This window comes from Homarus americanus, unplaced genomic scaffold (genome assembly GCF_018991925.1).
Source record: "Homarus americanus isolate GMGI-L3 unplaced genomic scaffold, GMGI_Hamer_2.0 scaffold59495, whole genome shotgun sequence".
NCBI lineage: Eukaryota > Metazoa > Arthropoda > Malacostraca > Decapoda > Nephropidae > Homarus > Homarus americanus.
The window spans coordinates 2,169,717-2,183,898 of NW_024732415.1; the positions used below are offsets into that span (position 1 = coordinate 2,169,717).

Sequence of the window (14,182 nt, forward strand, 5' to 3'; positions counted from 1 at the left end):
CTACCATTTTTAGTGCTGAATTGGTATGACTCACTATTCTTCTCATTCTTCCAAGTTGGGCAGTACTTGTCGAAGGAGGCGTGTTCTTGCTTACAGGAAGTACACTTCAGCTTGCTAGCTTGAGTGTGAATGTTTACCTGTGTGCATGTTTGTGTATGACTGTATGTGTGCTTTTTGTGTGAGTGCATGGGCGTGTTATGTATGTGAATGTGTGTTTGCTATTCTAACTCTTGTCCTATTTATCATTCTTTAGTCTTTATCACTTGTCTGTTTGTCTGTTCTGGGAGAAAAATGAAGGAGACCACGAGGACGTTGAAAATTCCTCAAGGGGGGAATGGAGTGAAGAAGGTTGAGAACCACTGGTATAGACAATGCAGGTATACAGTTCAGCATGTGTATAGACTATAGACAATGCAGGTATACAGTTCAGCATGTGTATAGACTATAGACAATGCAGGTACACAGTTCAGCATGTGTATAGACTATAGACAATGCAGGTATATGTTGTACAGTATATAGACTGTGGAAGTACTGTACAGTCACCCACAAAAGTCATGTCTCCTCTCCCACAACCTCGAGAACTCTATCTTATAATTCTTAATTGTTGATGGAATAGTGTATTAAATAACCTCTTTATGCGCTTACAGATATACAACAATTGTAAACAGTAAGCCAATTTGCGTAAGGATAGCCGACAATATTTCCAGTACCTATAATTCTGTGGCATTTCAGCTTAATCTTTGTAGGTTTTCACTTCATGTTTCGTGTTCCTGAGTTCCCTCCAAACAGTAAAATCTAAAACTTGTTCACATTTCCTTGTTATATTTTGAAGAGTCAAATCGTGTCTCGTCGTACTCTCTGGTATGGTGATGTTACACGCTTGAGTTATCGGGCAGGCTTTACGCGAGGTATATAAGTTCTGTATAACTCACTGTTGGATGTCTCCACTTATGTGTAAATGTTTTTTTGAGATACTGGTGAAGCTGAAGCGGCACAGTCATCATTGTTGAGAAGGGGTGAGGGTGGGGGGTGTGAAACTAAATTTGAAAGTGGGAAATAAGTGTGAGTGGAAAAAAATTGTTCTTTAGGGTCTCACGCCCCCTGCAGGAAGTTCCTCCCTCTTGGTTAAGGTGTAGAAAAGCTGCGCATTACTGTCCTCCGTGACAGACCATTGTGTGGTGGTCTGGTGGTCGACTTATTTTCCTACTAGCGGCAGGTGGCAGGAGCGGACTGTGTGAGGCGCCTCGCCTTCACTCACACCTGCCAGGAACGAATGATTTGGAATTTGCTAAAGAATCGTAGACGCACGTTCAACGTCACGCAGCAAGACGAACCGTACTTACCCGGATTATCCAAGGATCATAAGTTTATTTACAGATAACTGGGATATTTATGTAATTAATCATCTGAAAACTCAATTAAATTCATAATAGAAGATATATGAGGATGCCTTTATATCGACTCACATAAACTAAACTGTAATTGAGTTGAGTTACTATCATTGATACTCTTCGCTGGACCGGGGAATCTTTTACAGTGAGAGCAGGCTTACTGTTGAAGGCGGAAGTGGAGGCGACTGTACATTACATCGACAGTGCAGTTATACAATGATAAAGAGCAAGTCTCAAACGTGACCAAGAATAACACTAGAAAACCATTATGAACTTATTGCCATTAGGGTTCTATGTTGTCCAGCTGCCCCTATAGCCTCGTGTATTCTGGGCGTCTCATCACCCTAAGTGCAGTTTTGTGCATGTCATAGCAACTTGGGAGCCTTGTTTAATGTATTATAAAAACAGTGGTATTAAGTCAGTGTATTCTGCTGGCATATAAAATAGACGTGTGTGTGGTTTTTTTGTGTGTGTGTGTGTCTAGAACTCAAAAGGATCACGAAATAAAAACACTCTTATGAAACACCATTTATTGAAGATGTAACATTTGGTGAAGCGACCGAACACAGGAACCAGGAGAGTTACCCCCTCCTCCACCCCCTCTTAGATCTATAAGTTCTTCATTCTCATCCTTTAATTCCCGCTTGTCCACACACACCCCCTTCCCTCCCTCTCCCCCCTCCCCCGCAAGCTTACTGATTTATATAGTTGTTCCCTCATTGATCCCGGACTGACGAACAACATATAATAGTCTTTAGTCTCTTAAACCATAGACTAGTTATGTAGTTAGTGTGATGCCCGAGAGACTACAGGTAAGAAACACAAGGATGACACACGTTTGCCCACACCTTAGTCCTGATTAATTTAAAAAAAGCAAAGGTGTTTCAAAGACAACATGGCCTTTTGTGGTTAACTACTTCTTATAAGTGGAACGACAACAATTATTACTCTCTTAAACTTCTGGCACGACTGGATCCTGTGTTAGGTCATGGACAGAAAGGTATATACGTATATTTATTTATATTTTTCTTCTCTCGCCTACTGTAGTCATTGTTGTGTATCTCTTAACGGTTGTATGAATGGCTTTGTAACCGAGCAGAAATAATTACGTCACAGAAAAACAGCCATTCACCACTTCAGTATGAGAACACGAACAGACCTGACCGTTCATTGGTTTACAGACAGCACCGCCAGGATACCCACAGTTGTAGTCGACAGCTTCAGACGCCACAGTCAGGGCCCCGCACCCCAGGACCAGAGACAAGAGGTCTCCGATCCACTTAGACTTTATGGTGGAGGGCCGAGGGCCACTTAGGGCAGGAGGGAGGAGGGCTCCGGGCCACTCACTGCCAGAGGGAGGAGGGCCCCGGGCCACTCAGGGCTAGAGGGAAGAGAGCCCCGGGCCATTCAGAGCCAGAGGGAGAAGAGCCCCGGCCACTCAGGGCCGGAGGGAGGAGGGCCCATCACTTCTTCTTGTGACGCTCCAGTTTCAGTTTACGCTTCTCGTGGCGGCGTCGCTCTCGCTGCCAGAACGTCCGCACCAGCTTCACGGCGAAAAAAACTGCAACACACACCACACTTACTGTTACACGTGTGCTACAGGTGTGTTGAACTGTTACACGTGTGATGCAGGTGTGTTGAACTGTTACAAGTGTGATGCAGGTGTGTTGAACTGTTACACGTGTGCTACAGGTGTGTTGAACTGTTACACGTGTGATGCAGGTGTGTTGAACTGTTACACGTGTGCTACAGGTGTGTTGAACTGTTACACGTGTGCTGCAGGTGTGTTGAACTGTGTTACACGTGTGCTGCAGGTGTGTTGAACAGTGTTACACGTGTGATGCAGGTGTGTTGAACTGTTACACGTGTGCTACAGGTGTGTTGAACTGTTACACTTGTGCTGCAGGTGTGTTGAACTGTGTTACATGTGTGATGCAGGTGTGTTGAAGTGCGTTGCACGTGTGCTGCAGGTGTGTTAAAATGTTAAGTCGTCGTATTCAAGGGGGTATGTTGTAGCCATCGTACTCAAAGGGTTAATTCGTCGTACTCAAGAGGTTAAGAACATTTCAAACACTAGACTAACTCACCGCAATAGACATTGAACCCTTACATTGTGACACATATCAGGGGCGGATCCAGGAATATCAAAAGGGGGGGGTCCAAAAAGTTGTGGGTGGGGAAAATGGCGAGCACAGCGAGCCCACCCAACTGTTTTTTTTGAGGGGGGGGCTGTACCACCCTCCCATAGTTTTTTTTTAAATCTGACCAATATCATGGGCATTTTAAAGCTATTTTGAGGCCATGTGCATTTGACATTACATATTCTGAAGTCAATAGTAAATACTTTTTACTATACAAAAACACCCGAGTACAATACTACATTAAAGAAAAGGTATTGAAATTTTCTGGTGAAAAGGGCGGGGAGGAGGGGTCCGGACCCCTCTGGATCCGCCCTTGCATATCTACCATAGCATAATATGAACTAACTCTCGGCATCTATGAACGAACACACTCGGACGCTGCCAGGATGTGCTCGTTCATAGCTCCGGTTCGGATGGTTTGTATTGTATGTCTGTAGGACTGAAATAGAAACAGTTTATATAGAAAGATTAATTATGATACAAAGTAAACAGTAACAACAATACTGGCATGCCTGAACCCATTAAATGATACAATTGTCTTGAAAGGAAAAATTATTTATCTGCACCACGTAAAGATTAGCATCCCCAGCTTATCTAACGCTACCCGTAACCTAACCCCACACACTCCACCTACAGACAGCGTTAGGGTGTCTAATCATCAGGTGAAATAAGCTCAGGGGAGGGAATCTACACATGACCCGAGTAAGGGCGGGTTGAGATCTACAGGGTATTGTGGACACCTACTACTACATGGTGCATTGTAGCCTACAGTATGGTGGGAGGGACAGCTGTACAGTGTGGTGGGAGGGACAGCTGTACAGTGTGGTGGGAGGGACAGCTGTACAGTGTGGTGGGAGGACAGCTGTACGGTGTGGTGGGAGGACAGCTGTACAGTGTGGTGGGAGGGACAGATGTACAGTGTGGTGGGAGGACAGCTGTACAGTGTGGTGGGAGGGACAGCTGTACAGTGTGGGTGGGAGGGACAGCTGTACGGTGTGGTGGGAGGGACAGATGTACAGTGTGGTGGGAGGACAGCTGTACAGTGTGGTGGGAGGAACAGCTGTACAGTATGGTGAGCAGCTGACAGTATGGTGGGAGGGACAGCTGTACAGTGTGGTGGGAGGGACAGCTGTACAGTGTGGTGGGAGGGACAGCTGTACAGTGTGGTGGGAGGGACAGCTGTACAGTATGGTGGGAGGGACAGCTGTACAGTGTGGTGGGAGGAACAGCTGTACAATGTGGTGGGAGGAACAAGACGGATACTGACCCACAAGAGGCAAGAGGACAGCTGCTGCCACTATGAACACACTGTTGGAGAAACCGTGTTCAATAGGCCCGTCTGGACCCCCTCCACCAAGCTCCACCATCTTCAACACTAGTGACCGCTCCTCCACCACGGGTAATAATGTCTTCTCCAACACTGGCGATCTGTCCAACGATGGTAACGTCTTCTCCAACACTGGTTTTCTTGCTTCCAACACTCGTAATGATCTTCTCCAACACTGGTGATTACTCCAACAACACTAGCAACCACTCTAACACTGACAGTTTCTCCAACACCTGCAACCTTTTCTTCAACAGTGGTAATGTCTTCTCCAACACTGGGAATCTCTGTAACGCTAATAAAGATTCCTCCAACACTGATGGCTTCTCCTCCAACACGGGCAACCTGTCTAGCACTGTTATTCTCTTCAACATTGGCAAACCCCAACACTGCCTACCTCTCCAACACTAATAGTCTCCCCAACACTAATAAAGTCTAACACTAATAAAGTCTCCAACACTAAGTCTCTCCGACACTAATAGTCTCCAACACTAAAGTCTCCCACAACACTTATAAACGTCTCTCCAACACTAATAAAGTCTCTCCAACACTAATAGTCTCCAACACTAATAGTCTCCAACACCAAAGTCTCCCCAAACACTTATAAACGTCTCTCCAACACTAATAAAGTCTCTCCAACACTAATAGTCTCCAACACTAATAGTCTCCAACACTAAAGTCTCCCCCAACAATTATAAACGTCTCCCCAACACTAATAAAGTCTCTCCAACACTAATAGTCTCTCCAACACTAATACTCTTTCCAACACTAATAAAGTCTCTCCAACACTAAAGTCTCCTCCAACACTTATAAACGTCTCCCCAACACTAATAGTCTCTCCAATACTAAAGTCTCCTCCAACACTTATAAACGTCTCCCAACACTTATAAACGTCTCCCCAACACTAATAGTATCTCCAACCTTAATGCCTCCCCCAACACTAATAAAGTCTCTCCAACACTAATAGTCTCTCCAACACTAATAAACGTCTCCCCAACACTAATAAAGTCTCTCCAACATTAATAAAGTCTCTCCAACACTAATAAAGTCTCTCCAACACTAAAGTCTCCCCCAACACTTATAAACGTCTCCCCAACACTAATAAAGTCTCCAACACTAAAGTCTCCCTGACACTAAAGTCTCCCCCAACAATTATAAACGTCTCCACAACACTAATAAAGTCTCCAACACCAATAAAGTCTTCTCCAACACTGGCAATTTCCTCTAAACAATGGTTAGTAATTCATATTGTCCTTCACCACCTCCCTGGACCCTCGCTGTCACTGTATCTCCAACACCATAATCTCTCCATCATTAGAAGTGTTCCTTCCCCAACACCATCACCATACCTTCACCATCAACAAGATCATGTACTTTGAAACAAGAAAACAAGTTAGATCACAGTGTCACCATCACCACAACAGTGCCATTTATCACTATCACCATAAATTCGTCAGCATCACCATAAGTTTCACACCATTATCATGAATTTTATCACCATCACCATACATTTATCACCATCACCATAAGTTTCACACCATCACCATAAATTTATCACCATCACCATAAATTTATCACCATCACCATAAATTTATCACCATTACCATATGTATTAAATTTTGACAATCACCACAACATTACACAAGGTTTTATTTTTCCTACTTGGGTCTTAACTCACTCCTAGTTCATCCTGTCGTAATTAATCTCATAATACGTTTCAACACTCTTCTGAAAAACAAAATATATCCGTAAGTATTATTTATCTGTATAATTATTTGTTTTTATTTAATTTTATTTTATATTGAATATCATGTGATTTAGGGATATGTTCTTTTCGTCTTTTTTTCTGTTGTTTTCGTAGTATTTTGTTTACTCAATCTACAGTAGTTGGGATCATACTGCTGTCCATCTGAGCCCAGTATTATGAAATTCTTCCCCAAATGCTTTACAGTTTAGTGGAAAACCTGATTTCTCATACGTGCTTTGTGATATTAAATTTAGAATCACATAATAACTTTGTTTATTTAATTAACTTAGTAACGTGTTCTCAAAAGTGGGTCTTCACAATGTTAAAATACACGTTTTACACTTTATTATAAGTATCGTAGAACCTCAGGATTGTTGTATAGTTTTGAGTGGTTTCTATTTAATCGTAAAATTGTATCGTGGTCGTTGTGTAGCACAGTATTGTATCGTGTAGCCGAAGTACGAGGTGTGGACCCCCAGGCACAACATTTAAAGTGTGGTAGGTTGACGCACCCCTGGCCGCAACACCACCTTTAAGACCCCATTGTGTTTGTCGGGGGAAGGAAACACACCAGCTGGTTCACGTCTCCCTGGCAGTTGGTACTGTGCCTGAGATCTCCTACACCACAACACATGGCTTCTCATATGTCACTCAGAAGTGTCTATATCCAGCAGCTGGTACCTGTCAGCAGCTAGTGAGTACACAACCAAGTTTCACGTCTGCCCACCACCTGGCCTCTCTCCAGCTGTCCGTTAACCATGTACAGGTAGGTACCAGGTGGTGCTCTTCGTGGGCATTAGGTGAGAAAGTGGACGTGGAGAGGTGGCAGTGGGCTGGGGTGACAGGCAAGATAGACAGAGGTGAGGCGGCACCCAGCTGCTAGGAGCCCGGGCTGGGAGACTAACTGCTGCCCCCGCACTGCCTACCGCCCCCGCCACCCACCGCTCTCATTTGCTCTCTATCTCTCACTCCTACACTCTCCCTCTCTCTCCTACAGTGTTAACTATACCCCTAACCATCTCTCCACACAATAATCGAGTTTATTGCCTCCTGATACTAGCAGCCAATAAATTATTACATAATAAAGACGTGACATTGTTGACTAAGCGAGCAGAGAAGACTTGTAAACAAAAGGCAGAAGAGAGTGGCGGGAAAGGGTCCAGAAATTCCAGGATGGGACGCTCTGCTTCTGCCGAGCGAAGTCAAGTGAAAATCTGGGGCTTAAAAAAAATCTGGAGAGGTTTTTATTTAAGTGGTTTAAGACATAGGAAGTGTCAGAGGCAGAGCGGTCAGTGAGTGAGACAATAGTGAGGGTCAGCTGTGATGGTCACTCTTCTTACTTTCAACACTAAACCAAAACTCTTTCATGTATGTTTCACTATCACAAGACTAACACGTCTACACCATCTAATGTATTACTGACCAGAGTGACACTATTATTTTTTGTACAATATATCACATATGTAAAGATGATATAAACGTAGAACTATTAAACTTGTAAGACCCTCAGTGTGAGAGATAGTGTGGGTGGCGACGCCTGGCAACTCTGTCGTGTTTGCCAATTTATTGATCAACTGGACTGTCCTCCCCCGCGCCCGCCTGTGTACACCTGTGACCCGTACATGTGTGTACCTCAACACCTGTTGTACATTTGTACAACAGGTATATCCAACACTTTTATATATGTACTCAGCACCAGTTGTGCAAGAGTACTCGACATCTGTTGTTCATGAGTACTCACAGCTGCTGTTGTGCATGAGTTCTTAACAGCTGCTGTGCATGAGTACTCGACATCTGTTGTTCATGAGTACTAAACAACTGTTGTTCATTAGTATTCAACATCTGTTGTGCCTGAGTACTCGACATCTGTTGTTCATGAGTACTCAACATCTGTTGTTCATGAGTACTCAATATCTGTTGTGCATGAGTACTTGACATATGTTGTTCATGAGTACTCGATATGCTCATGAGTACTCAACATCTGTTGTACATGAGTACTCGACATCTGTTGTTCATGAGTACTCGACATCTGTTGTCCATGAGTACTCGACATATGTTGTTCATGAGTACTCGACATCTGTTGTTCATGATTACTCGACATCTGTTGTTCATGAGTGCTCGACATCTGTTGTTCATGAGTGCTCGACATCTGTTGTTCATGAGTGCTCGACATCTGTTGTTCATGAGTACTCGACATCTGTTGTTCATGAGTGCTCGACATCTGTTGTTCATGAGTACTCGACATCTGTTGTTCATGAGTGCTCGACATCTGTTGTTCATGAGTACTCGACATCTGTTGTTCATGAGTACTCGACATCTGTTGTTCATGAGTACTCGACATCTGTTGTTCATGAGTGCTCGACATCTGTTGTTCATGAGTACTCGACATCTGTTGTTCATGAGTACTCGACATCTGTTGTTCATGAGTACTCGACATCTGTTGTTCATGAGTACTCAAAACTTGTCGTACATACCCTGTAGGTGTTCAACACCTGTTATACAGTTCATGTGTATTCAATATCTGTTAAACAATATTGTGTTCGAAAATGAATTTTTCAATTATAATTTTTCTCAAAAAAACTTTTGCTGTTGGAAGTTGAACTGAACCTGACCACCACACCAGGAACACCTACACCTGACCACCACACCAGGAACACCTACACCTGACCACCACACCAGGAACACCTACACCTGACCACCACACCAGGAACACCTACAGTACACCTGACCACCACACCAGGAACACCTACAGTACACCTGACCACCACACCAGGAACACCTACACCTGACCACCACACCAGGAACACCTACAGACGTATACTGTGGCTCCCGGTAAGTCTCCGTTTTTATTACCTGCGTCAGTAGCACTCTGCTTACCTTTCTTAACTGCTTTACGAACCGCCGGGAGTGTTTCGCGTCTGCCTCGTTTACAGGTAACTGATGAATGTTGATATACTGTACTGTATTACTGCGCTGCTTCAACATCTAAAGCCTTTAAACGTGTATACCAGATAACAAGTAAGTAATATACACTATAATCATCATCACCTTAATATAACGAGGGATACAGATCTCTGACTTAGGCTTGTCGCCCCTCAAACACCTCACAACATATTACTTGATCAAGCTTCTATGTAGTTATTTGACTTTTGATTGTGCTAGTATCAATAAGGTGTGTTGTAGTGGTAAGTTGACCTGTGGATTTTTTCTCCTTTAATTAATTACGCAGATGGGGCGGCACCACGCGGAAAGTACAACTGAACGAGGGTACAGTATTCGGGGAAGTGTACTGGCGTGGATCGAAGATTTTCTGCATGACCGCAAGCAGTGGGTGGTGATTAATGGTACGAAATCGTAATGTGTAACCGTGACAAGTGGGGAACTACAAGGCAGTGTATTGGGCCCATTGTTGTTTGTTTGCTTCATAAATGACATGCCTGAAGCTGTACACTCTTCCATACAAATGTTTGCGGATGATGCCAAGTTATTCAGGGAAATTAAGAACCAAGCAGACTACGAAGAGCTGCATCAAGATCTATGTGAGCTTCAAAAATGGTCGACGAAATGGCTGCAAAGATTCAATGTCACGAAGTGTAAGAGGATGCACCTCGGTCGTACCAAGGGTAAGGAGGCGTATCAAATGTCCCAACAGGACGAAGAAACTGCATTAAAGGAGACTGGATGCGAAAAGGACCTTGATGGGTATGTCAACAATGAACTGAAGTTCTCGGGGCATTGTGAGAAGAAGGTGAATCAAGCAACTAAACTAGTAGGTCTTATAAGAAGGTACAGATAATTAGAGGGTCCGTCCCTCGTAACGCTCTTCAAGAGTGAGGTGCAAGTAATGGGGAATACAACATTAGTGACCTCTTGTGACGGAAAGTCCTTGAAAGTAACACAATCGAGGCAGGACAGTTACACAGTTTGTAGGAAGAGAAGTGCGGGACGTTCTCCGCCTCAGAAACTTGCCAGATAGGTGTGGAGCGAGTCAAGACAATATTATGTCTGTGAACCACAAGTCCGCGTCGACGATACTTATATGGGAAGGGAACAAACTCATCGTATTGGGTGAACAGACTGTCAGTCCTTTGCTAGTGGATATCATTTTCACCTCTCGCTAGAGTAGACACGAGTAAGTTCATTCACGCCATAGTGAATGGGGCGTGGGGGAGGTGAACAATCTAGAGGCGTCCTCCCTCGTTTAGTTCATCTAATTTATTGGCAATATTGAGGTACATTTTAGCCTAATCTGAGTACAGTAGTTGAGTCAGGTGTTGACACTGGGAGCGATCATCACTCATCACTGGACCACTACAATGTGTGGTGGCCGACCCCAGGTAGACCAAGCTATGTACTAATTGTCCGTATATCGGGATGACAATCCCTTGAGTATGATGACAATCCCTCGAGTATGATGACAACCCTTTGAGTATGATGACAACCCCTTGAGTATGATGATAACCCCTTGAGTATGATGACAACTCCTTGAGTACAATGTAATCACACTCACGGTAATTGGGCATTGTATTTAAAAGGTTAAAAATCTCATACTGAAGGGCTGAAACATAACATAACATAACTTAAGTTGGTCCAATGTTAATGTTTACTTCCAGAATTTCCTACGCTGACGTCACGCCCAGTGCAGAAAGGTGGAATCATCTGAAGGTTTATTTTCTTAAATTTCTTAGGACAGCCAAAACTATTCCTCAGTGTGTCGAGTTTATGAGAAAAAAATTGATTAATCCCAAGAAAAGTGATACTGGAATTTACCAAAACAAAGTATCCGTTGGCAGTTACTTACTCCGTTAACGGAAAATACTGGATATGATGACAGAATTTACTCAATACTTTCTCTTCCTGAATTGTACACAAGTATATGCCACTGTTGACACACGGCTTCTATTTTTTCCTGGAATATTCAATTAAAGGTGATATCTATCTCCACTGTCTCCCAGCTTGAGTGTGTGTCAAGGATAACATGACGTTTTGAGAAGGCTGGGAACGATATACACGCTCTGGACACCCACCTGACTTGCCTGGTGGGTGTCTCACGTGAACGGTGAGCCGATGAGGGTGTGTAAGCGGGCTTCCCTTACCCTCCTCACAATGGTGCTGCACAACGTAAAAATACAACCTGAGAGACATACAGATATATAGGAAGATATTAAAAGTACCATACAAATTCACATGTCTCATAATTCAGGTCCTGTGTTGTATACATATAAAGGGAAACAGTAAGTCGATCCTCTCAAGAATAATCCAAGAAACGTGTTAAAAGTTTATTTCCACTGGGATTGGATTCTTTTGTGGAGCAGGTAACTAATATACACCGTGGCTTTTGGCCAATTATACGGACGAGATATGTTAGTCACGTTCTCTCTTGCTCCATCGTTCAATTCTCGGCCGTCGCGAGAGACTACGTGCCGAGATTTGTCCCTATTATTAACCTCGGCCAATCAAATAGCACTAAATATATGAGTAATACCAATAAATTTGTAACTTATAAATGACATACACTACTGTACATTATTATCATCGTTGTGGTCAGTATTTCATTCTGAACTACTTTACCAAACAATTTATAAACTTATATAAATGAATCATTGACGGTGTTCAATTTTCAGTGTTACCAGAAGCATCTGGCAGGAGTCTCAAGTACTGAAGCCTAAGGAAGGAAGGACATTCCTTCAAAATAACATCAATATTATTTATTATATATGGCCAGCATGCAGGTGATTAGTATGGTGCCTCCGTCATGAGGTCGTAGCAGACGTCACTGAAGTGTTGTGTGTGGGGACATTGTAGTGGATGAGTGTGCGGCTGTCTGCTCTCTTGCATAATACACAAGCACGTCGTTGCTCGGGGTAGGTGAGGATACCAGTCTACCAAGCAAAATCGTATCCGATGATGAGTCAAGCAGCAATCACGCCCCTCTTCCGCGACCCTCTCCCCTACACATACGAGAGGTCAGGAAGTTTACGGAGGGCATCGTGCCAGGTGGGCGGGGAGTGACGGATTTATGTTCTGAGTTGTCGATATGTTAGAGGGACGCCAAAATCAGTGTGACCATGTTAGAGCCGGTATTGGCGAGTCTATCTGCTGCCTCATTCACCGAGATACCGAAATGACTTGGTTTCTACAGGAATATCACTGGCATCCTGAAGTGATGACGTTATCCCCTGTCTTCGAAGGGTGAGGTCCTTGTTCTCCCCTGATCCAGATGCGATCCCGTCGAGAGCAGACCTAGTGGGGTGGAATGGGCCCAACTTATAATGAAATGGTACAGCCCCCAAACAGTGCGTACTCCGATTCTGCTCCAGAGTATATTTGTTCCTGTGCCAGTGCTGGTCAAGTTTGGTCTTTAATGAGCTCACACTCAGTGCCGTTACAGCTCTCTCTGGCAGGTTGTTCCAAGAGTTCACAACTCACTAAAAAAAAAAAGTTTGCCCTGACAATTTTCTGAACTTGTAGCTTCTTCAACCTTAAGCTGTGACGTCAATGGAGCGGGCATCCGCCACCTCCAGGTAAAAACACTCGAATGAGTAATACCCTCTGAGGTGTTTCTCAACTTTTATTACGCCAACCCTTGCCCGCCTATATGTAACACTGCGGGCGTTCTAATCTCTCCCGGTACCTGAGGTGCCGAAGTGCAGGCACCAGTCTTAAAACTTGGTTTAATTTATGGTGAAATAAAATGGGACTAATCTTCATGTGATATTTTATTTCAATAATTTGACTTAAATCCACAAATTACATATTAAAAATAATTATATTTAATTTTATGGTATTAACCTTATTTATGTACAGTCGGGGTCAAAAGTTTTGAACACTTGATAGTATTTGGCATGTAAGCACCCGAAGATCTTGGGTATTAAGGAGAGTTTTATCCCATTTTGTGGTTCAGGCATAATATGTGATGCCAGATATTGCAAAGTGTTCAACACTTTGACCCCGACTACGTATCCCCGTTGACGTATAAAATTATATGGTATTACCTGTTTCCTTATGTAGGTTATGTATTTCCGATGACGTTCACAAGATACTGAGGCAGTGAGTAGTGTAGTGAGTGACGCCAACACCTTAAAGGTAACTAATTCGGAATTTAATTTACATAGCAAAGGGAGAGGAACGGTCTTAGGATATTCCCTTGGGGTGGACTCACTCACAGGCTGTTGACAAGGGTGTTGTGTGTATATATATATATATATATATATATATATATATATATATATATATATATATATATATATATATATATATATATATATATATATATATATATATGTGTGTGTGTGTGTGTGTGTGTGTGTGTGTGTGTGTGTTTGTGTGTGTTTGAGTAGGGTTACTTATGAAAATTTTTCTGAGGAGAGACGTGTGGTGGGTATTGAAGAGAATTAAGCCACCATGCCAGAGATACAGTTCTTGGAGAGTACAGTACAGTAGAGTAAAGGCAGTTCAGGAATTTCTACATCAGGTGACTCCCATACAGACGAGGAAAGAAGGGTGGGCCGTTCAGGGTAGTTTTCTCATTTGATTGGCTTTGTTTTATACAGCAAGAACTACCTCTCTCCTTCAGTCT

At 43.2% G+C, this 14,182-nt stretch overlaps 1 protein-coding gene across 1 annotated transcript; it reads right to left on the minus strand.

Annotated features, from left to right (window-relative positions):
- Positions 1-1,906: 1,906 nt before the first annotated feature.
- LOC121868500 lies at positions 1,907-7,509 on the minus strand. Its single transcript, XM_042369164.1, has 4 exons — positions 7,285-7,509; positions 4,800-6,584; positions 3,879-3,971; positions 1,907-2,952 (listed from the first exon to the last, which is right to left on the minus strand). The coding sequence occupies exons 2-4, from the start codon at positions 4,897-4,899 to the stop codon at positions 2,855-2,857; spliced, it is 291 nt and encodes a 96-aa protein (XP_042225098.1). The 5' UTR covers positions 4,900-6,584; positions 7,285-7,509; the 3' UTR covers positions 1,907-2,854.
- Between the last annotated feature and the right edge of the window lie 6,673 nt (positions 7,510-14,182).